The 23,543-nt window shown below is 43.7% G+C and overlaps 1 protein-coding gene across 2 annotated transcripts in view; it reads left to right on the top strand.

The window, feature by feature from the left end:
* The window catches only part of adat1 (adenosine deaminase tRNA specific 1), a 52,750-nt gene that overhangs the window by 20,155 nt on the left and 9,052 nt on the right, over positions 1–23,543 (top strand). The window contains exons 5-8 of one of the 2 annotated variants that reach the window (XM_061920004.1): positions 264–798; positions 11,681–11,826; positions 13,759–13,858; positions 20,623–20,709. In XM_061920004.1, the coding sequence (XP_061775988.1) occupies positions 264–798; positions 11,681–11,826; positions 13,759–13,858; positions 20,623–20,709 (868 nt within the window). The remainder of the gene's footprint in view (positions 1–263; positions 799–11,680; positions 11,827–13,758; positions 13,859–20,622; positions 20,710–23,543) is intronic. The other variant, XM_061920005.1, reaches the window with a different exon arrangement.

Raw genomic sequence — 23,543 nt, 5'->3', positions numbered from 1 at the left:
TTATTTGCAAAAAAAAAATAAAGTTTATGAGTTTGAACATCAAATATCTTATCTTTGTAGTGCATTCAATCGAATATGGGTTGAAAAGGATTTACATATCATTGTATTCCATTTATATTTACATCTAACACAATTTCCCAACTCATATGGAAATGGGGTTTCTACATTTGCTGGTTGTTTTATGTACAGAAGTAAAAGTAGTAATGAATGTCGACCATTACAAAGACAGAATAGTAATTAATAAATAAAATAATGTTTCTTAGGTGGCGACGCCTCCATCATTCCCATGACTGACAGTCAGTCTCAACCGTGTACTTGTGTCACATCCATGATGAAGGATGGAGGAGCGTTTGAAAGAGGCTTGAAAAGAAAAAGTAAAACATGTACTGCATCAACAAAGAAGTTATGTGTACAAGAACACCACACTGAGGAGACGAAACTCGATCTTGATGAAGACTCCAAACGATGCTTTTCCTGGCGAGATGGTGACAAAAGCGGACCGATCCTTCAAGTCCCAGACATTCACAGAACAGGGGCCAAGTGTGTGAAAGGTGGCCCGGCAGACCCTCTGCGACCCGGGATAGGGTACCACAGCACAGGGCTACTGCGTGTGAAGCCCGGCCGAGGACAGCCCACGCTGTCTCTGTCCTGCAGTGACAAGCTGGCTCGCTGGGCTGTGCTGGGCTTCCAGGGTGCCCTGCTGGCCCATTACCTAGAGGGGGCGCTCTACTTCAACACCGTGGTGGTGGGAATGTGCAACTACAGCCACCAATCCATGCAAAGAGCTTTGTACACCAGGTGAGGCACACCTCAAGTCATTCTCTATTATTTGTTTAATAGTTTAGTTTAGTCTTTATTTGAAGGGACAATGCACAGAAACATTTAGCTCCAAGACCGATATGTTCTGCAGCAGATTATAGCCAAGTAGCTCATTTCCATCTGCAGTCCCTGGCTACCTAAATTAAAAAGATACAGAAATCATGCAATAAAATTACAACAATAACATTTTACTATAGCATGTAATCAAATTGAGAAAAGTCATAAACTGCCCTTTCATTGACACAAAATTATACATTACAACCACACCGATCATTTTCATCATAACACATAGACAACACATGCTCTTGATCACATGTGTCATTTGTAAAAAAACAACCATTATTTTAATAGACAAACCGCAACATTTTCTCATGCATTATTATAATACACATTTAGTGGAGTAATAGTGAGTTTAATTAATACAGATTTTAAAATCCAGACTGCTTCAATAGAGTACACATAATAGTGGTGCACTTACAGTGGTGTAGGTCAGTGGTCCCCAACCTTTTTTTATCCGCGGACCGGTCAACGCTTAATAATTTGTCCCGCGAGCGGTCCTTTTTTTTTTTTTTTTTTTTTTTCTTTGTCATGAAAAAGGGACGTTTTAGTCATGAAAAAAGGAGGTTTTTGTGGTTGGTGCACTAATTGTAAGTGTATATTATGTTTTTTATGTTGATCATATATATTTTTTTTATTTTTATGTATTTATTTATTTATTTATTTTTTAATTCTTCTGCGCCCCGGTACCAATCGGGCCACGGCCCGGTGGTTGGGGACCACTGGTGTAGGTCACACTGCAAGTGATGTAGCCTTTGTGTGCATGTAGTGCGACTGCTGAGTGCCAAGAGAGCAGGCTCAAAGAAAAAGGAGAAAGAAAGCAAAAGGCCCAAAGAACCTGTATATGAGGGCCCATTAAAATACAGGTTGCATTTTAATTCTAAATAGTTTGTATAAAAATAAAACACCACTCCACTAATTAATACCTTTTCAAATGTGTATTTGTTGAATATATTGCCACTCAAATTATCATATGTTATCAGAGTACTTGTTTTTAGTTTGGTTATTTATTACCTGGTTTTAGACTAAAAGGTTGTGTTTGTTTTTTACTGATATCTTTAAAACTTTTTTTAAGTAATATATTTTGGACATTACATTTCAATGTGTGTATTTGTTAGAAGACAAACTAAAGGACCTCAGAAAAAATATTTTGTGTATTTCAACTATTTTTCCTGAAAGACACACATTGAGGCTTAAAAGTGTGTTTTATTTGAGTAGATTACTAGATTAATAGATTACTAAAATCCTTGATAGCTGCAGCACTACTTGAAACAATAAACATTGTTTCAAACAATAAACATTGTTTCAAGTAGTGTATAAAATATTCAAATATTCAAAGAGTGTATAAAATATTTTTAGTACGGTGTGTTTGACAGGTCATTTTTATGTTTCATTACCAGAAGTATTTAGATATAAGAATACAGAATCCTTGACAATTTCTCCTCTGATAGCTATACATATTTGCCATCATTTACAGATCCACCACGTGCATTGCAATGTACGTAGAACAGGTAATCTGAAAATTTGTGAAGCGACTACCTTCTCATGTAAACCGCCTGGCTACACTCCTTTTCCCAGCCGGGGCTTAAACTACGCTTTGCAGATGGGTAGACGACAAACTAGGCAACAATACGAGCTTAAATTGTCAGCTTGTTGTTCAGCAATGTTTCTTAGGACACCAGAGAGTAAGTTTTACCAACGTCCAATGTTTGTGTGGAGCAGGACTGAAGAGTTGAGTAACATAGACAGACGGGTTTTACTGTATTTTACAATGTGTGATTAATATTTTACATTGTGGTATTGTTATTGTATGTGTTGTTATTATTGGACAATGTGTTGTTAAACAAGATATTATTGTTCAATGTGTTTTATTGTGTGCTCTTGTTACAATACACCCATTCGTCCATTCATTTTCAACACCGCTTGTCCTCATTAGAGTCACAGGTTTAGTGCATCCAGAAAGTATTCACAGCGTTTCTCTTTTTCCACATTTTGTCATGTTACAGCCTTGTTCCAAAATGGAATACATTCATTTTTTCCTAATAATTCTACAGACAATCCCCATAATGACAATGTGAAAATGTTTTTAACCATGCAAATTAATTTAAAATAAATAAATTCAAAATCACATGTACTCAAGTATTTACAGGATTTGCTAAATACTTTGTTCACGCACCTTTGGCATCAATTACTGCCTTAAGTCTTTTTGAACAAGGTTCAAGGTTCAAGTTTATTTGTCACATGCAGACTACACCACAGTAAAATGCTTTTTTCCATGCTCGTCAGATATTGCGTATAGTGGGATCCAAACAGTAGTTGGAGAATCTAATACACTAAATACAAAAAAATACAAAACATTGAATAGCTCTAATGTACATTAATTACAAGACAATTAAGTTGTTGTGATCAGATGGCCGGATCATCACCATATTGTTGTTTTTGTTACATTTTTATATCACTCTGCGGTTTGACATGCTTAGTTCCTGTTTTGTTTGTTTCCATTGTCACTCATTAAGTTCCTCCTGCTAATCACGGTCCCTGCACACCTGTCACTGTTGATTACTTCCTTATTTAAACTCACCTTTTCTGTTCACTCATTCTCGGATCCTAATTTGCCCTTGCGCAACAGTGACGACTCTCGACCCTCATCTTTGTATGTATATTCTCGCTACCTTTTACGCTAAGCCATTTGTTTATTCCATCTCACATGCTGAGGAATTGTTTTTCTGTTTTTGTTTGCCTTCGTGCCAGCTTAGTTGTTTACTTTTACTTCCTAGTTCTCATACTAGGGTTTTTGGTTTGCCTTCTTTTTACACCAGTGTTTTTGTTCATAGCCTTTTATTATTTAATAAATACCTTATATCTTACCTTTGCTGTGTTCTGCTTCGACGCGTCCTCGGGAAAACAACACCGGCATTACCATGCCGAAGAAAAGTCTTCACAGTAGGATCCGAGCTCCAAAATGTTTTTCCGCGTCGAAACCACGGGAGGAACCCTTCGATTTAGGTCTGTGGTTGGAACTCATGGCTTGGGAGCAGAAGAGACTCTGCTGTGGGCCTGAAGTTTCCTCCGAAGCCCTTCGCGCTGCCCTGAAGAGGCGGGGGGTCCAGTGGAGAGGTCCCCTGCACGGCAGTAATGTTCCAACACCACTTAATCCTTCCCACGGACACAGCAAACGTCACCCCATTCATGACTCACCTTCCACTACCGGTAATCCAGCTTGTTTTTTTTCCAATCATTCTTTCGGCTGCCATGACACCTTCTCTGACTCTAGCGATGACGACATGTGGGGAACGCCCACCGGTGACGCAACACCGCCCCCTGTCGTTGATATTTTTGAAGAAGATTTTTATATTGTTGACTCTCGTTCTCAACAACTTTCTAACAATAACATTTATGATAAAATAAATAAATATCAGGGCATTTTTTCTCATTATTATTCTAGCCAGCCTCAGTCACCTAGTTTTTCATCTACTCTACCTATTAAGCCTCATTCCCCGCCCAAGTCCAAGGGTTTTTCTCTTTTTTCAAAAAAACGTTCTGGACAAATTAAAGGGGAGGAGTCTGCCCTCCTCCGGACCTCCCACCACCCTACCTTAGGGTCAGTCCCTGACCACAGGGAATGGGTCTGGGAGCCCCGTCTTGAGGGCGGGGGGGGGCTATTGCTTATAGCTGTGCTGCGGAGGTAGCACAGATGCTACATGTTAAACAAAAACCTCCATGTAGACCACCTTTACCGGTTCCTAAACCCGTGAAGCCACTAGCTCCTCCCAGACCACCTTTACCGGCTCTTAAACCCGTGAAGCCACTAGCCCCTCCCAGACCACCTTTACCGGTTCTCAAAACCGTAAAACCGCAACTTCCTATGAGGCCACCATTACCTGTTCTCAAACCGGTGAAACGTTTAGCACCTTGTAGACCTCCTCTACATGTTTTCCCCCGGCCAAGTCTAAACGGCCAAGTAGACCTCCTCCACCGGTGTTTAGAATTGCTTGGTCATTACCTCCAGCACGTCCTTCAAGTGTTCGGCACTTCTCCAAGCCTGGTTCTCACACCAGCACATGATCCTAACCTGGTTTTCACGCCAGAAGTTGACTCTAGCCTGGTTCTCATGCCAGTAACAGACTATCACCTGGCTCTCACGCCAGCACCAGTTCCAAAGCTGGAGCCAACTCCAGCACCAACTCCAAAGCTGGTGCCCACTCCAGCACCAACTCCAAAGCTGGAGCCCACTCCAGCACCAACTCCAGAGCTGGAGCCCACTCTAGCACCTGCTTCGACGACGGGGCTGGAGCCTACATCCGCGTCGACGACAGGGCTGGGGCCCACAACAGCGTCGACGACTGGGCTGAAGCCCACACCAGCGCCGACGACGGGGCTGGAGCCCACGCCGCCCACGACTCCTGCGGCTTTCACACCGCCCACGACTCCTGCGGCTTCTACGCCGCCCACGACGACTGCGGCCTCCTCGCTGCCGACGACTACCGCGGCTTCCACGCCGCCGATGACGCCTTCTTCGGCTGAAGCACCCGGACCTGTCTCCACGGTGACGAGGATGCCGTCTGCTGCGGCTGCAGCAACCGCATCATCCTCTTCGCCTGCTGCACTCGGGCCTGCTTTGGCTGCAGTCCCCGCACCCTTGTCTGCTGCTTCCAAGCCTGCTTGGACTTCGGTGCTGAAGCGTCATCCACAACGTCGGCCACTGGTGTGGCCTCGCGAGGTCGTCCTCCTCGCAGGACGCTGCCTCCTCCATGTCGGCCGCGAATGTGGCCGTGCCCGGGTCGCCCGCCTCGCCGGGCACCTCATCCTGCAAGGTGGCCGCTGATGTGGCCTTTTCGAGGTCGCCCACCAATACTCTTTCGGCAGCGGCGTTCCATCCGCCGCTGCCACATTGCCTGTCCTCTGTGGATTCGGGAAAACGTGACCTGGCGACCCTCCGCCATTGCCTCCCTCCGCCCTCTCTTCGTCTGTGGAGTTTTTCTTGTTGTGGGGAGGGGGTTCAAGTTTTGTTTTGTTTTTGGAACATCTGGTATCTGTCTCTTTTGGGGGGGTATACTGTTGTGATCCGATGGCCGGATCATCACCATATTGTTGTTTTTGTTCCATTTTTATATCACTCTCCGGTTTGACATGCTTTGTTCCTGTTTTGTTCGTTTCCATGGTCACTCATTAAGTTCCACCTGCTAATCACGGTCCCTGCACACCTGTCGCTGTTGATTACTTCCTTATTTAAGCTTGCCCTTTCTGTTCACTCATTCTCGGATCCTAATTTGCCCACGCGCAACAGTGACGACTCTCGACCCTCATCTTTGTATATTCTCGCTAGCTTTTACGCTAAACCATTTGTTTATTCCATCTCACATGCTGAGGAATTGTTTTTCTGTTTTTGTGTGCCTTCGTGCCAGCTTAGTTGTTTACTTTTACTTCCTAGTTCTCATACTAGCGTTTTTGGTTTTGCCTTCTCTTTACGCCAGTGTTTTTGTTCCTAGCCTTTTATTATTTAATAAATACCTTATAACTTACCTTTGCTGTGTTCTGCTTCGACATATCCTCGGGAAAACAACACCGGCATTACCATGCCGAAGAAGAGTCTTCACATAAGTTCCACAATAAGTCACAGAAGTTATGGTAGAAGTATCAGTACAAGTAGAAGTACATTAGTCAAATACGGTACCAGTGCAATATCAAATAGTGTAACAGTATATACAGTACAGGAAGGAACAAATATGAAGGTGTCTACAGTTCTTTGGCAGTTGAGTCGTGACAGTAGTATGAACAAAGGTAATGGAACAGTATGACTTCTTTATACTCTTGTTTTTACATTATTTTACATGGTTTACAATCACTGAATGAAAAGTATTGTAGTCCGGTAATTACAGTGGTAAGTAAAGTGTTTTCACATTATTTTTTACATTATTTGTAGTCATTGAATGAAGAGTATTGCAGTCCGGTAATTACAGTAAAGTAAAGTAAAATTACAGTAAAATATTGTAAAGTGTTTTACAATATTTACAGTCATTGAATGAAGAGCATTGTAGTCCGGTAAATACAGTGGTAAGTAAAGTGATGTTGTGCGAGCGGTTTTGTGCAATTGTGATGAGTGTTAATCAGCGATGCAGTTGAGCAGTCTGATGGCTTGGAAAAAGAAGCTCCTCCTGAGTCTCTCCGTGTTGGCCTTCAGACTCCGGTAGCACTTGCCTGACTGAAGCAGTGAGAAGAAGCAGTTGCTTGGGTGGCTAGGGTCCCTCCCAACCCTTTTGCCCTTAGATTTACACCGCCTGGTGTAGATGTTGCAGATGGTTGGGAGCACACCTCCGATGGTGCGCTCGGCTGATCTGGCCACTCTCTGCAGTCAGGTGCGGTCGTGTGCTGTGCTATTCCCATACCAGGAGGTGATGTTTCCAGTCATGACACTCTCTGTTGTGCATGAGTAGAAGTTTCTGAGGATCTTGTGGTTTAGCTTAAACTTCCTCAGTCTGCTGAGGAAGTACAGACGCTGTTGTGCCTTTTTCACCACTTTGTCAGGTCTTCTGATATTGTCACTCCAAGGTATTTGAAGTTGGTCACTCTCTCGACCGGCGTCCCTTCTATGCTAAGAGGACTGTAGTTCCTTGCCTCCCGTGTCCTAAAATCCACTATGATCTCCTTGGTCTTGCTGACATTCAGGGCGAGGTGGTTCTCCTGACACCACAGTACCAGTTTCTTCACTTCACTCAGGTAAACCGTCTCATCGTTTCTGGAGATCAGGCCCACCACAGCTGTGTTGTTAGCAAATTTCACAATGGAGTTGGTGGTGTTTTTAGCCACAGAGTCATGTGTGGAGAGTGAATAGAGGAGGGGGCTCAGAACACAGCCCTGGGGGGCACCGGTGTTGAGGATAATAGGTGATGAGGTGCAGTTCCCTGCTCTCACCACTTGTGGTCTGCCTGTCAGAAAGTCTAGGACCCTCTGACAGAGGGTTGAGTTCAAGCCCAGGTCCTTGAGCTTGATGACAAGTTTGGATGGGACTATGGTGTTGAATGCTGAACTGTAGCCTATGAACAGCATTCTCACATAGTTCCCCTGCCTTTTGTCCAGGTGTTGTGGCGGTATGGAATACATGCGGACTGGACATTGGCCAAGAGTTGGTTGGCGGCCGAGAGTGGAGTCAGCTCTCTTGGTTGCTTTGGTGGGTCTGTTCCTGTCTCTGGCCATACTCTCTCCACCCCAGCAGACGATGGCGTGGAACACCGCAGAGGCCACCACAGTGTATATGTTTCTTTTACTTATTATTCATTGCTGTATGTAGAAGTGGCTGGTTGTATCAGCTCCGCTGCTTTGATGTCTTTCATGTCCTTTGTTTTCTTTGATGTTTGATGTTTCCCTCTTACACACATGTAAAAGGGATGTGTACTATGGCTATGAATAGTTTTTTTTCCCTTGGCCTCAGTCTGGACCCCCTCTCCAGAGGAGGTCCAGGCTTAGACCGATTTTTTTATTTTATTTTATTGTATTTTAATCTTTTTTTCTCCCATTCCCCCCCTTGTTTACCTGTATCTCACCTTTTTTGTGAGGAGCGCCGGAAGTCGGCAGACCCGTCAGCGATCCTGTTCTGTTTCCCTGTAATGTTTGTCTGATCTTGAATGGGATTGTGCTGAAAATGTTAATTTTCCTGAAGGAACTCTCCTGAAGGAACTCTCCTGACAGAATAAAATAAGTACTATCTATCTGTCTATCTATCCATCTACATGTGCGATTGCATCGTCAGTTTACCTGCCACAAGCTTGGCACACCTATTTTTGGGCAGTTTCGCCTATTTTTTTTTTTTTTGCATCACCTTTCAAGCTCCATCGGCCTTGATGAGAAGTGTTGGTTTTCATCCAGGATGTCTTTGTACATGGCTGCATTCTTCTTGACCTCCATCCTGACTATTCTCCCAGTTCCTGCCGCTACAGAACATCCCCACAGCATGATGCTGCTACCGCCATGCTTCACTGTAGGGATGATATTGGCCTGGTGAAAAGTGGTGCCTGGTTTCCTCCAAACCTGACGCCCGGCAATCACGCCAAAGAGTTCAATATTTGTCTCATCAGACCAGAGAATTTTATGAATTTAGTTTCTCACGGTGTGAGAGTCTTTGAGGTGCATTTTGGCAAACTTTTTACGAATTAATGGCTTCTGTCTGGAAACTCTACCATACAGGCCTGATTGGTGCATTGCTGTAGGGATGGTTGTCCTTCTGGAAGGTTCTCGTCTCTCCACAGAAGAATGCTGTACCTCTGACAGAGTGACAATTGGATTATGTGTCACCTCGCTGACGAGACTAAGATGAATGCAGAAATGTACAGACATCTGGATGAAAACCACCGCTTCCCATCCAACCAGATGAAGCTGGAGAGGTGCTGCAAAAATAAATGAGCGAAACTGCCCAAACTTAGGTGTGCCAAGCTTGTGGCATCGTACTCAAAATGACTTGAGGCGGTATTTGCTGCCGAAGGTGCATCAACACAGTATTGAGGAAAGGCTGTGAAAATGTATGGTCATCCATCCATCCATTTTCTACCGCTTGCCCCTTTTGGGGTCGCGGGGGGTACTGGAGCCTTTCTCAGCTGCATTCGGGCAGAAGGCGGCGTACACCCTGACAAGTCGCTACCTTATCGCAGGGCCAACACAGATAGACAGACAACATTCACACTCACATTCACACACTAGGGCAAATTTAGTGTTGCCAATGTGCATGTTTTTGAAGGTGGGAGGAAGCCGGAGTACCCGGAGGGAACCCGAGCAGTCATAGACAACATGCAAACTCCTCACAGAAAGATCCTGAGCCCAGGTTTGAACTCTGGACTACTCAGGACCCTTGATAGTAACGCACATGCACTAAACCCTGAGCCACCATGCTGCCCTATTTATGGGCATGTGATGTTTTTTTTATTTCTGATAAATTTGCTAAATAAAAACTTGTCACATTATCATTAAGGCATATCGTGTTTAGGATCTTGAGGACAAAAATGAATTTACTCCGTTTTGGAATAAGGCTGTAACATAACGAAATGTGAAAAAAGTGACGCTATGAATACTTGCGAGATACACTGTAAGCAGTGTAGTTTTCTAACTCATTTTATTACTCTTTATGACTCCTAAAATGTGTTTTCTTGTACTACGTCACTATCCACACCATCTATTTGTATTTCGGTTTGAGTATATATTTTAGTGTTTTTCGGAATAATATGAGTTAGGTTTTACATACATTTACGATAATCTGTTTTTATCAAACAGTCTTTAGTTTGTTTATTTTGACCATATTAGCTTTCATGACTTCCTGTGTGTTTTCCACTATGTAGAATGTTGTACTGTCATCTGCAAATCTTTTTCTTCTCCTTGCTGCTGGGTCAAATGCAGAGGATAATTTCACCACACTTAGTGTGTGTGACTATCATTGGGACTTTAACTTTACTTCTAAATGGGAACGCACGTTTCCAAAACGAATGATGCTGTACGCTGCAGATCCACAAGACTCCCATACAGGTTTTTTGTTCCAATATCTCTGGTTGTGGTCTCTGTGTGTTGTTCTAGTGGCATTCCTGCAACATATGTTCTGTTGTCATGCTGCTTGTCTGACATGGGCAATGTTCTGATGGGTCAATCTTGAACTTTGGATATACAGTATGTAAGTGGTTATCAACCTTCTTTTAGTGATGTACCCCCTGTGAAAATGTTTTAAATTCAAGTACCCCCTAATCAGAGCAAAGCATTTTTGGTTAAAAAAAAAAGGGATAAAGAAGTAAAATACAAACCTATTTAATCAGTTTCTGATTTATGAAATTGTATAACAGTGCAAAATATTGCTCATATGTAGTGGTCTTTCTTGAAATATTTGGAAAAAAAGATAAAAATAACTAAAAACTTGTTGAAAAATAAACAAGTGATTCAATTACAAAAAAAGATTTCTACGCATAGAAGTAATCATCAATTTAAAGTGCCCTCTTTGGGGATTGCAATGGAGATCCATCTGGATTCATGAACTTAATTCTAAACATTTCTTCACCAAAAAAAGAAATCTTTAACATCAATACTTATGGAACATGTCCACAAAAAATCTAGCTGTCAACACTAAATTTTGCATTGTTGCATTTCTTTTCACAGTTTACGAACTTACATTCCTATTTTGTTGAAGTATTATTCAATAAATATATTTATAAAGGTTTTTTGAATTGTTGCTATTTTTCAATAAATATATTTATAAATGATTTTTGAATTGTTGCTATTTTTAGAATATTTAAAAAAAATCTCACGTACCCCTTGGCATACCTTCATGTACCCCCAGGGGTACGCGTACCCCCATTTGAGAACCACTGCGGTATGTGATGATTTAATCGGCTGTGCCCTTTTCGTAGTCTGCAAATTATATTAGCGACATTGCAGATGTCCTTGGTGTATGAATTGAATAATTTTGGTCACAGAACGGACCCCCGATGTAGACCACAAGATTTATTTAAGAACACTGATTTGTGCACATATTGTTTTCTGTTTTAGTGACTTTTACCCAGTTCAAAAGCACTTCTTATGATGCGCTGTTATTGACTGTATGAAATACTTTTGATAGATCCATAAATACTGCAGCTGCACGTTGTTTACAGTAATTGAACAGCAATGCCTTCACTTATTTCAATTAGTGCCATCACTGTTGGGATATTTTCTCTGTATCCATAATGGCTGACAGTAATTTTTGTGTTTATACATGTATCTAATCTGCTTTTAAATGTTTTTTCAACAAATTTAAGAGAGTGGGAGTAATGAAACCGGTCTGTTGTGTTCTATTCAGGTGTCGTCACGTATCAGATCTGGCTGCTGGTTTCTCAACGTGTCGTCCAGTTTTTCTTCAATCCACACTGGAGTTTCCGTTCAGCCAAGCCCAGACTGAGCTCCAACATAAGGCGGGACAAGGACGCATTACCCCCTGTGGAGCAGGTAGAGTCACATGTTTGCTTTCATCACGTCTATAATTATCTATAACAAACACGACAGCAATGGATGTGGAAAAAATCTCTTTTCCATCAGCATTTCCAGGAACTGATAATGCAAATACTTTGTCCAATTACAAACCCCGTTTCCATATGAGTTGGGAAATTGTGTTAGGTGTAAATATAAACTGAATACAATGATTTGCAAATCATTTTTAACCCATATTCAGTTGAATATGTTACAAAGACAACATATTTGATGTTAAAACTGATAAACATTTTTTTTGTTGCAAATAATCATTAACTTTAGAATTTGATGCCAGCAACACGTGACAAAGAATTTGGGAAAGGTGGCAATAAATAATGATAAAGTTGAGGGATGCTCATCAAACACTTATTTGGAACATCCCACAGGTGTGCAGGCTAATTGGGAAAAGGTGGGTGCCATGATTGGGTATAAAAGCAGCTTCCATGAAATGCTAAGTAATTCACAAACAAGGATGGGGCGAGGGTCACCAATTTGTAAGCAAATTGTCGAACAGTTTTAGAACAACATTTCTCAACGAGCTATTGCAAGGAATTTAGGGATTTTGCCATCTACGGTCCGTAAAATCATCAAAACGTTCAGAAAATCTGGAGAAATCACTGCACGTAAGCGATATTACGGACCTTTGATCCCTCAGGCGGTACTGCATCAAAAACCGCCATCCGTGTGTAAAGGATATCACCACATGGGCTCAGGAACACTTCATAAAACCACTGTCAGTAACTACAGTTGGTCGCTGCATCTGTAAATGCAAGTTAAAACTCTACTATGCAAAGCGAAAGCCATTTATCAACAACACCCAGGAACGCCGCCGGCTTCGCTGGGCCCGAGCTCATCTAAGATGGACTGATGCAAAGTGGAAAAGTGTTCTGTGGTCTGATGAGTCCATTATTCAAATTATATTTGGAAACTCTGGACATGGTGTCCTCCGGAACAAAGAGGAAAATAACCATCCGGATTGTTATAGGCGTAAAGTTCTAAAGCCAGCATCTGTGATGGTATGGGGGTGTATTAGTGCCCAAGGCATGGGTAACTGGCATCTGTGAAGGCACCATTAATGCTGAATGGTCCATACAGGTTTTGGAGCAATATATGTTGTCATCCAAGCAACGTTATCATGGACGCCCCTGCTTATTTAAGCAAAACAATGCCAAGCCACGAGTTACAACAGCGTGGCTTCATAGTAAAAGAGTGCGGGTACTTTCCTGGCCCGCCTGCAGTCCAGACATGTCCCCCATCGAAAATGTGCGGCGCATTATGAAGCGCAAAATACAACAGCGGAGACCCCGGACTGTTGAACAACTTAAGCTGTACATCAAGCAAGAATGGTAAAGAATTCCACTTTCAAAGCTTCAACAATTAGTTTCTTCAGTTCCCAAACGTTTATTGAGTGTTGTTTAAAGAAAAGGTGATGTAACACAGTGGTTAACATGCCCTTTTCCAACTATTTTGCCACGTGTTGCAGCCATGAAATTCTAAGTTAATTATTATTTGCACAAAAAAAAATGTTTATGAGTTTGAACATCAAATATCTTGTCTTTGTAGTGCATTGAATTGAATATGGGTTGAAAAGGATTTTCAAATCATTGTATTCCGTTTATATTTACATCTAACACAATTTCTCAACTCAGATGGAAACGGGTTTTGTAAAATAACTGTTGTGTTCCTCACAATCAATGTATTTTGTTTGTAATGGTTTATACATTTGCAGTATGTTTTATTTACAATAAGGAATGTATGACAAGTAACTACAACATACTATTTATATTTATTTATGATAAATACTTTTACAGTTTGATATGACTGAGTTTGCAAATGATAGAGTCCATGCTTATCTGTCATCTAGCAGAACAATACGCTGATAAGAGTGATGCTGCTTGATCTTGTCTTCAGCTATCAGCTGGTGTAATGTGAGTGATCAGCCACTGGACGTCACTGCCTGCGGCTACAAACAAGGAGTCACCAAGAAGGCTCTGGGCACAGCTCAAGCTCGGTAAACACACTCATAAACAGTATCCAGTTCAGTTCAGTTTGTTTAAAAACAACCCCGGTTGGTCAAAGTGCTGTACAGACATAAGAAAAGGGGCACATTGATTGATTGATTGAAACTTTTATTAGTAGATTGCACAGTTCAGTACATATTCCGTCCAATTGACCACTAAATGGTAACACCTGAATAAGTTTTTCAACTTGTTCAAGTCGGGATCCACGTAAATCAATTCCTAGTGTCACATTTACATTGTAACACGGAAGGATGAATAAAATACAGTAGTGAAATATACCTTCAGAGAAGTGCAGAATATATCCACTCAAATACTAAAATGTAATAAATAAATAAAAAGGATAAAACAAGAAGTAAAAAAAAACAAGAAAAATAACATGATTTGAATGCCAGGGAGTAAAAATATGTTTTAGCCTAGATTTAAATTGGCTCAGAGACTGGGATGACCTAATAGATGATGGAAGGTTGTTACGTAGTCTGGGCCCTGCCACTGAAAAGGCCCGATGTCTTCTCGTTTTTAGCCTGTTTTTTGGGCCAGCGAGGAGGAGCTGGTCTGAAGACCTCAGGGTCCTGCTAGGACAGGGGTCGGCAACCTTTACCACTCAAAGAGCCATTTCACAAAATGAGGAAGACAATGGGAGCCGCAACTATTCTCGCCAATATCTGCTGGTGGTCACCCAGATGACAAGAATAAGGGCATGCTATGAAGCCAATACCTTAAACACCTTCTACAACATGTACAAACTGCTTGCCAGTCCAGCAGCATGTTGTGAGAGGCTTCCGCAGATGCACGCACACGATTTGAAGGCATACTGGGTGACACAGAGTACACTGACGGTTGTGATATGAACAACTTTAACACTCTTACTAATATGCGCCACACTGTGGAGCCACACCAAACAAGAATGACAAACACATTTCGGGAGAAAATCCTCACAGTAACACAACATAAACGCAACACAACAAATACCCAGAATCCTTTGCATCCATGAAAATTCCTGACTATGTTATACACCCCGCGAGCACTAAATCCCGCCCACCTTAACCACGCAGGGAGGGAGGGGGCTTTGGTGCTCGCGGGGTGTATAATATAGTCAGGAATTGTCATGGATGCAAATAATTCTGGGTATTTGTTGTGTTGCGTTTATGTTGTGTTACCATGAGGATTTTCTCCCGAAATGTGTTTGTCATTCTTCTTTTGTGTGGGTTCACAATGTGGCGCATATTAGTAGGAGTATTAAAGTTGTTTATATCACAACCGTCAGTGTACTCTGTGTCACCCAGTATGCCTTGAAATCTCATATATGTGCCGATTGAAGCAGCAAAATGCATGCGTCCGGTCGGCATGCAAATAGCATTTAGTGAATGGTGGGCGTGATGACGTTCAAGAGGACGTTAAGAGTAATATCATCACGGCCCACCCTTAATATTGTAGTCCGAGTGAAAATTGGAGAACGTTGACTCCGGGTGATGTCCGGGAGAGGCATTGAATTCCGGAATCTCTCTGCAACAATCTGGGGGGTCGGCGATTGTGCAGCTGAGCCGCATCAGAGTTGCCAAAGAGCCGCATGCGGCTCCGGAGCCGCGGGTTGCCGACCCCTGTGCTAGGAGAATAAGGCTGCAGCAGTTCAATGAGATAAGCGGGGCTTCTTGGAGTAGGCATTTAAAAACAATTAAAATAATTTTTAAATTAACTCTAAAATTAACTGGTAGCCAATGAAGGGAAGCCAGTACAGGGGTAATTTTCTCACGTCGTTTGGTTTTGGGTAAAAGATGAGCAGCAGAGTTCTGCAAGCGATGCAGCCGCTAGAGCAGACCTGGGCAAATTAAGACCCGGGGGCCACATGCGGCCCGTTGAGCTTTTCTATCTGGCCCGCCGGACAATCCCAAATAATTTTTTTAAAACTTTAAGATGGAAAGTGTAGCTGTCATTATGATGTGCAGTCTTGTTTTCTAACAACCGTAAGTCTTGAACTATACAAAGTATTCCATTGGTTAAAATCTGCGCTTATGAATGATATACCAGTTACTATGGTCATCTAATTAGTAACTTTGGTAATGTAAGTCACAGCAGCTCAGACGAGGCATCAAGCAGTGTGGGTTGGGAGCGTTTCCACAGACAACGGAAGGAGATTTTCACAACAAAGTTCTAAAGCTTAGTGATGTATCTGATATATCAGATTGTAGGTGGGTTTATTTTGTGGTCTTCATGTTCATATTTCACTGTTTGTTGCATTTTTGTTGCGTTTCACTTGATTGTACAATGTGTCGATCGAAAGGGGGTGTGACGTTCATATTTTGTCAATATTCAGTGTTTTATCCATAGAAAATTGTAAAATTCCATTGTGTTTTTTATGGCGGTCTGTCATAACGCTTTTAGCATTCAATCAGACATTGTTGTGAGGTTTTGTATTAGTTTTCAGAAAAATAGATATGCTGGCCCCCAGACACATTTTTTTCTCTAAATGTGGCCCCCCGAGTCAAAATATTTGCCCAAGCCTGCGCTACAGAGAGCCCTGATCCAGGCCTACTTACAAAGAATTACAGTAATCCAGGCGTGACAACACTAATGCATGAATAGCTTTTTCAAAGTCAGCCTGTGGAAGATATTGTTTTATTTTTGCAAGGAGTCATAGCTTAAAGAAGCTAAATTCTATGACAGAGCTAATTTGTTTATCCAGTTTAAGCAAGCTGTCAAAAAATAACTCCAAGGCTCCTTACTGATTCGTGGTAATATGAGGACCATCCATCCATCCATCCATCATCTTCCGCTTATCCGAGGTCGGGTCGCGGGGGCAGCAGCCTAAGCAGGGAAGCCCAGACTTCCCCATCTCCAGCAACTTCGTCTAGCTCTTCCCGGGGGATCCCGAGGCGTTCCCAGGCCAGCCGGGAGACATAGTCTTTCCAACGTGTCCTGGGTCTTCCCCGTGGCCTCCTACCAGCTGGACGTGCCCTAAACACATCCCTAGGGAGGCGTTCGGGTGGCATCCTGACCAGATGCCCGAACCACCTCATCTGGCTCCTCTCGATGTGGAGGAGCAGCGGCTTTACGTTGAGCTCCTCCCGGATGGCAGAGCTTCTCACCCTATCTCTAAGGGAGAGCCCCGCCACCCGGCGGAGGAAACTCATTTCGGCCGCTTGTACCCGTGATCTTATCCTTTCGGTCATGACCCAAAGCTCATGACCATAGGTGAGGATGGGAACGTAGATCGACCGGTAAATTGAGAGCTTTGCCTTCCGGCTCAGCTCCTTCTTCACCACAACGGATCGATACAACGTCCGCATTACTGAAGACGCCGCACCGATCCGCCTGTCGATCTCACGATCCACTCTTCCCCCACTCGTGAACAAGACTCCTAGGTACTTGAACTCCTCCACTTGGGGCAGGGTCTCCTCCCCAACCCGGAGATGGCACTCCACCCTTTTCCGGGCGAGAACCATGGACTCGGACTTGGAGGTGCTGATTCTCATTCCGGTCGCTTCACACTCGGCTGCGAACCGATCCAGTGAGAGCTGAAGATCCCGGCCAGATGAAGCCATCAGGACTACATCATCTGCAAAAAGCAGAGACCTAATCCCGTGGCCACCAAACCGGAACCCCTCAACGCCTTGACTGCGCCTAGAAATTCTGTCCATAAAAGTTATGAACAGAATCGGTGACAAAGGACAGCCTTGGCGGAGTCCAACCTTCACTGGAAACGTGTCCGACTTACTGCCAGCAATGCGGACCAAGCTCTGACACTGATCATACAGGGAGCGGACTGCCACAATAAGACATTCCGATACCCCATACTCTCTGAGCACTCCCCACAGGACTTCCCGAGGGACACGGTCGAATGCCTTCTCCAAGTCCACAAAGCACATGTAGACTGGTTGGGCAAACTCCCATGCACCCTCAAGAACCCTGCCGAGAGTATAGAGCTGGTCCACAGTTCCACGACCAGGACGAAAACCACACTGTTCCTCCTGAATCCGAGGTTCGACTATCCGGCGAAGCCTCCTCTCCAGTACACCTGAATAAACCTTACCGGGAAGGCTGAGGAGTGTGATCCCACGATAGTTGGAACACACCCTCCGGTCCCCCTTCTTAAAGAGAGGGACCACCACCCCGGTCTGCCAATCCAGAGGTACCGCCCCCGATGTCCACGCGATGCTGCAGAGTCTTGTCAACCAAGACAGCCCCACAGCATCCAGAGCCTTAAGGAACTCCGGGCGGATCTCATCCACCCCCGGGGCCTTGCCGCCGAGGAGCTTTTTAACTACCTCAGCGACCTCAGCCCCAGAAATAGGAGAGTCCACTACAGATTCCCCAGGCACCGCTTCCTCAAAGAAAGACGTGTTGGTGGGATTGAGGAGGTCTTCGAAGTATTCCCTCCACCGATCCACAACATCCGCAGTCGAAGTCAGCAGAACACCATCCGCACCATACACGGTGTTGATAGTGCACTGCTTCCCCTTCCTGAGGCGCCGTATGGTGGTCCAGAATCGCTTCGAAGCCGTCCGGAAGTCGTTTTCCATGGCTTCCCCGAACTCTTCCCATGTCCGAGTTTTTGCCTCCGCGACCGCTAAAGCTGCACACCGCTTGGCCCGTCGGTACCCGTCCACTGCCTCCGGAGTCCTATGAGCCAAAAGAACCCGATAAGACTCCTTCTTCAGCTTGACGGCATCCCTCACTGCTGGTGTCCACCAACGGGTTCTGGGATTTCCGCCACGACAGGCACCAACAACCTTGCGGCCACAGCTCCAATCAGCCGCCTCGACAATAGAGGTTCGGAACATGGTCCACTCGGACTCAATGTCCCGCACCTCCCTCGTGACATGTTCAAAGTTCTCCCGGAGGTGTGAATTCAAACTCTCTCTGACAGGAGACTCTGCCAGACGTTCCCAGCAGACCCTCACAATGCGCTTGGGCCTGCCAGGTCTGTCCGGCATCCTCCCCCACCATCGCAGCCAACTCACCACCAGGTGGTGATCGGTAGAAAGCTCCGCCCCTCTCTTCACCCGAGTGTCCAAAACATAAGGCCGCAAATCCGATGACACAACTACAAAGTCGATCATGGAACTGCGGCCTAGGGTGTCCTGGTGCCAAGTGCACATATGGACACCCTTATGTTTGAACATGGTGTTTGTTATCGACAAACTGTGACGAGCACAAAAGTCCAATAACAAAACACCACTCGGGTTTAGATCCGGGCGACCATTCTTCCCAATCACGCCTCTCCAGGTTTCACTGTCGTTGCCAACATGAGCGTTGAAGTCTCCCAGTAGGACAAGGGAATCACCCGGAGGAGCACTTTCCAGTACTCCCTCGAGTGTACCCAAAAAGGGTGGGTATTCTGAACTGCTGTTTGGTGCGTAAGCACAAACAACAGTCAGAACCCGTCCCCCCACCCGAAGGCGAAGGGAAGCTACCCTCTCGTCCACTGGGTTGAACTCAAACGTACAGGCTTTGAGCCGGGGGGAAACCAGAATTGCCACCCCAGCCCGTCGCCTCTCACTGCCGGCAACGCCAGAGTGGAAGAGGGTCCAGTCCCTCTCGAGAGAACTGGTTCCAGAGCCCTTGCTGTGCGTCGAGGTGAGTCCGACTATATCCAGCCGGAACTTCTCTACCTCGCGCACTAGCTCAGGCTCCTTCCCCCCCAGTGAGGTGACGTTCCACGTCCCAAGAGCTAGCTTCTGTAGCCGAGGATCGGACCGCCAAGTGCCCTGCCTTCGGCTGCCGCCCAGCTCACAATGCACCCGACCTCTATGGCCCCTCCTATGAGTGGTGAGCCCATTGGAGGGATGACCCACGTTGCCTCTTCGGGCTGTGCCCGGCCGGGCCCCATGGTAACAGGCCCGACCACCAGGCGCTCGCCATCGTGCCCCAACTCCGGGCCTGGCTCCAGAGCGGGGCCCCGGTGACCCACGTCCGGGCGAGGGAAATCTGGGTTCATTTCGTTGTAATTCCATAGAAGTCTTTGAGCTGCTCTTTGTCTGATCACTCACCTAGGACCTGTTTGTCTTGGGAGACCCTACCAGGGGGCATGAAAACCCCCAGACAACATAGCTCCTAGGATCATTGGGACACGCAAACTCCTCTACAACGGTAAGGTAGCAGCTCAGAGAGGAGAATATGAGGACCAATAGCACTGTAATTTTCTTGCAGCGGGTTAGGTTGATTGGCAACACTAAATTTGCCCTAGTGTGTGAATGTGAGTGTGAATGTTGTCTGTCTATCTGTGTTGGCCCTGCGATGAGGTGGCGACTTGTCCAGGGTGTACACCGCCTCCCGCCCGATTGTAGCTGAGATGGGCGCCAGCGCCCCCCGCGACTCCAAAAGGGAATAAGCGGTACAAAATGGATGGATGGATGGATGGGTTCGTTTGACCAAATGCGACAATTTCTGTTTTATTTTTGTTTAAGTATAAAAAATTTGCCCCCAACCATTCCTGTACATTATGCAAAGTTCTGCGGAGTAGTCATCGCAACCTATATCGCAACAAATATGGATATAATCTGCAAAACAATGAAAAGAGAAATTGTGCTTTTTAAAAACAGCACCCAGTGCTGTTTTTAAAAAGTGCAGCCCTTTGAGACACTTGTGATTTAGGGCTATATAAATAAACATTGATTGATTGATTGATTGATTGATTGATTGACCCAGGGGAAGCATGTATAAAGAAAAGTGGACTGGCGCTAAAATTGTATCGTATTGATTATTATTGATGAATTATGATTTCAAATTATGTCCAATGATGTTTTTGTGTGTTCAGGTCTGCTTTGTGCAAACTGGAGCTTTTCCATTCCTTTCTGTCTTTGGTGTCTGACACTGATGATGCAGCACTTCCTGACTCTCTCAGGTAACAAACAATGATCACTTTTTAAAACATAATTTGTCAACACTTCGTATGTTTTAATAGTATCACTTTTAGTACTACCGATTTTCCATTCCATTCCATTCTATTGCTACTACTACTACTAGAAATGTGAAACTATGCAGAGACAGAAATTACAAGTTGTGTGAACGCGATAAGGCTATTTAGTTTTTATCATAAAATCGCAAGTACCGCATTTTTTGGAGTATAAATCGCTCCGGAGTATAAGTCGCACCTGCCGAAAATGCATAATGAAGAAGGAAAAAAAACATATATATGTCGCACTGGAGTATAAGTCGCATTTTGGGAGGAAATTGATTTGATAAAACCCAACAGCAAGAATAGACATTTGAAAGGCAATTTAAAATAAATAAAAAATTGTGAACAACAGGCTGAATAATTGTACGTTATTTGAGGCATAAATAACCAAATGAGAAGGTGCCTGGTATGTTAACATAACATATTATGGTAAGAGTCATTCAAATAACTATAACATATAGAACATGCTATACATTTATCAAACAATCTGTCACTCCTAATCGCTAAATCCCATGAATTCTTATACGTCTAGTCTCTTACGTGAATGAGCTAAATAATATTATTTGATATTTTACGGTAATCAATCAATCAATGATTATTTATATAGCCCTAAATCACTAGTGTCTCAAAGGGCTGCACAAACCACAACACAAACCACTACGACATCCTCGGTAGGCCCACATAAGGGCAAGGAAAACTCACACCCAGTGGGACGTCGGTGACAATGATGACTATGAGAAACCTTGGAGAGGACCGCATATGTGGGCAACCCCCCCCCCCTTCTAGGGAAATCGAAAGCAATGAATGTTGAGCGGGTCTAACATGATACTGTGAAAGTTCCAGTCCACAGCGGATCCAACACAGCAGAGAGAGTCCCGTCCACAGTGGAGCCAGCAGGAAACCATCCCAGGAATTCTGGAGAAATCCGGGAACTGTTTTGAATTTCGAAAACAGGTCATTTAGATTGCCAGGATAGTGGAATATTTTGAAGTTGGAACAGTTTCAATCAGATGAAAAATGTGGGGGTTGTGGAACGTTGAAGAATGTCCCATTGATTTCAGTTGGCATTCCACCAAAATTTAAGAATTTCGGGAAAAGCGGGAATTTTTTGGGAAATGGTGAATACGTTTGATGGTCTGAATGAGTTGATGTTGGAATTTTTCAAATTAATCGAGAAATGGTAAAATAGTAACATGTTGAATTGGAAATGTGTTAATAATTTCACACATAAGTCGCCCCTGTGTATAAGTCGCACCCCTGGCCAAACCATGAAAAAAACTGCGACTTATAGTCCGAAAATTACAGTAATATGCTACTACTATAATTACTGCTATAATACTATGACTATTATTACTACTATTACTACTACTACTAGTAGTACAACTACTTATACTATTATTACTTATATTATTATTACTACTACTAAAGGTTAAGCCATGAAAAAACAGAGATAACAAGATGTGTGGACAAGACGTCGACATGCAGAGTAGAGCGCCTTTGTAGACATAAAATGTGGTAGCCAAAGGAAAGATTTCTATGTCAAATGTTCCGTTTATGTTGATATGCGTTGTAGTCTTGTTGCCTTCATCATCGTCACTGAGCAGCAACATAAAAATATTTAGGAGTGATAGTTGACGAAGAGCTACATTTTCACCAACATATGTCATTTGCTGTATCCAAGGCATACCAGATTTTAGGAATGTTTAAAAGTACCTTCATACTAATATCAGCTGAAATGCTACCAATCCTATTTTCCACCGTAGTAAGACCCAACCTGGAGTATGGTAATGTGCTGTGGAATCAGAGATACAAACTGGATGCAGATAAGCTGTAAAGCAGGGGTGTCCAAACCACATCTTCAATATCGCTAGGGGGAAAACGGTACCAGTTCAATTTCAATTATCGGTCTTGCGGGGTGATTTAATGTTAAATTTAAATATCCAGGGGTCTGACAGCTGACAAATTGTCACTATATTGTGGATATTGTTAGAAATTCAGGTCAGTGACCATGATGCCTACTTTCTTGACATCAGAAACACAGCATTTACTTATATAACCCTACCCAAACAACCTCTCCTAGTCATTGTTTTGAAAAACTAATTCAACCAGCACAAAAAGTCAACACACATGGTCACACAACACAACCTGATCACTAAACATTGTGGATATTATGAAAAATTCGAAATTACACCCATTTAAATCCATTGCAAGGCATGATGGGAAAATGCAAAACACTCCCTCCTCACTCATCCATGTTTGACTTTAAGCTGCTTAATATTTCTGATTGATTACAAATCTTTAAAGACGTCGTCACCAAAGTAAACAAAGTAGGAGTTGAACTTTCACATACTTTAATATTCAATTATAATAATTATTAATTATGTGGGAGTCGATATAGTGAGGCGAGAGAACAGTAATTCTGAGCCGGTGAGTTTATTATCAGACTTCCTTCCACAAAAACAACCCTTTTCACCCGGAAGTGTGTCCCCCTTATATCTGGTCACATCCAACCTATCCACTAATCCCCAATCTGGTGATGAGAACATTTAGTTGCCCCTACACAGCCAAACCACCAAATTAGTTTTTTTAGGTGGTCTAATAGGCGACTACTCTTTCCACATTTTTCAACCAACTTCGAATGTTCATCCATCCATTGTCTACTGCTTGTCCCTTTCAGGGCCCCGGGGGGTTGATGGAGCCTATCTCTGCTCCATTCGGGCGGAAGGCAGGGTACACCCTGGACAAGTCTCTACCTCATCGCAGACTTCAAATGTTCCACC

This window comes from Nerophis ophidion, linkage group LG14 (assembly GCF_033978795.1).
Source record: "Nerophis ophidion isolate RoL-2023_Sa linkage group LG14, RoL_Noph_v1.0, whole genome shotgun sequence".
NCBI lineage: Eukaryota > Metazoa > Chordata > Actinopteri > Syngnathiformes > Syngnathidae > Nerophis > Nerophis ophidion.
The sequence above is the reverse complement of the archived record's forward strand: the minus strand, read 5'-3'. Positions and strand labels throughout refer to the sequence as shown.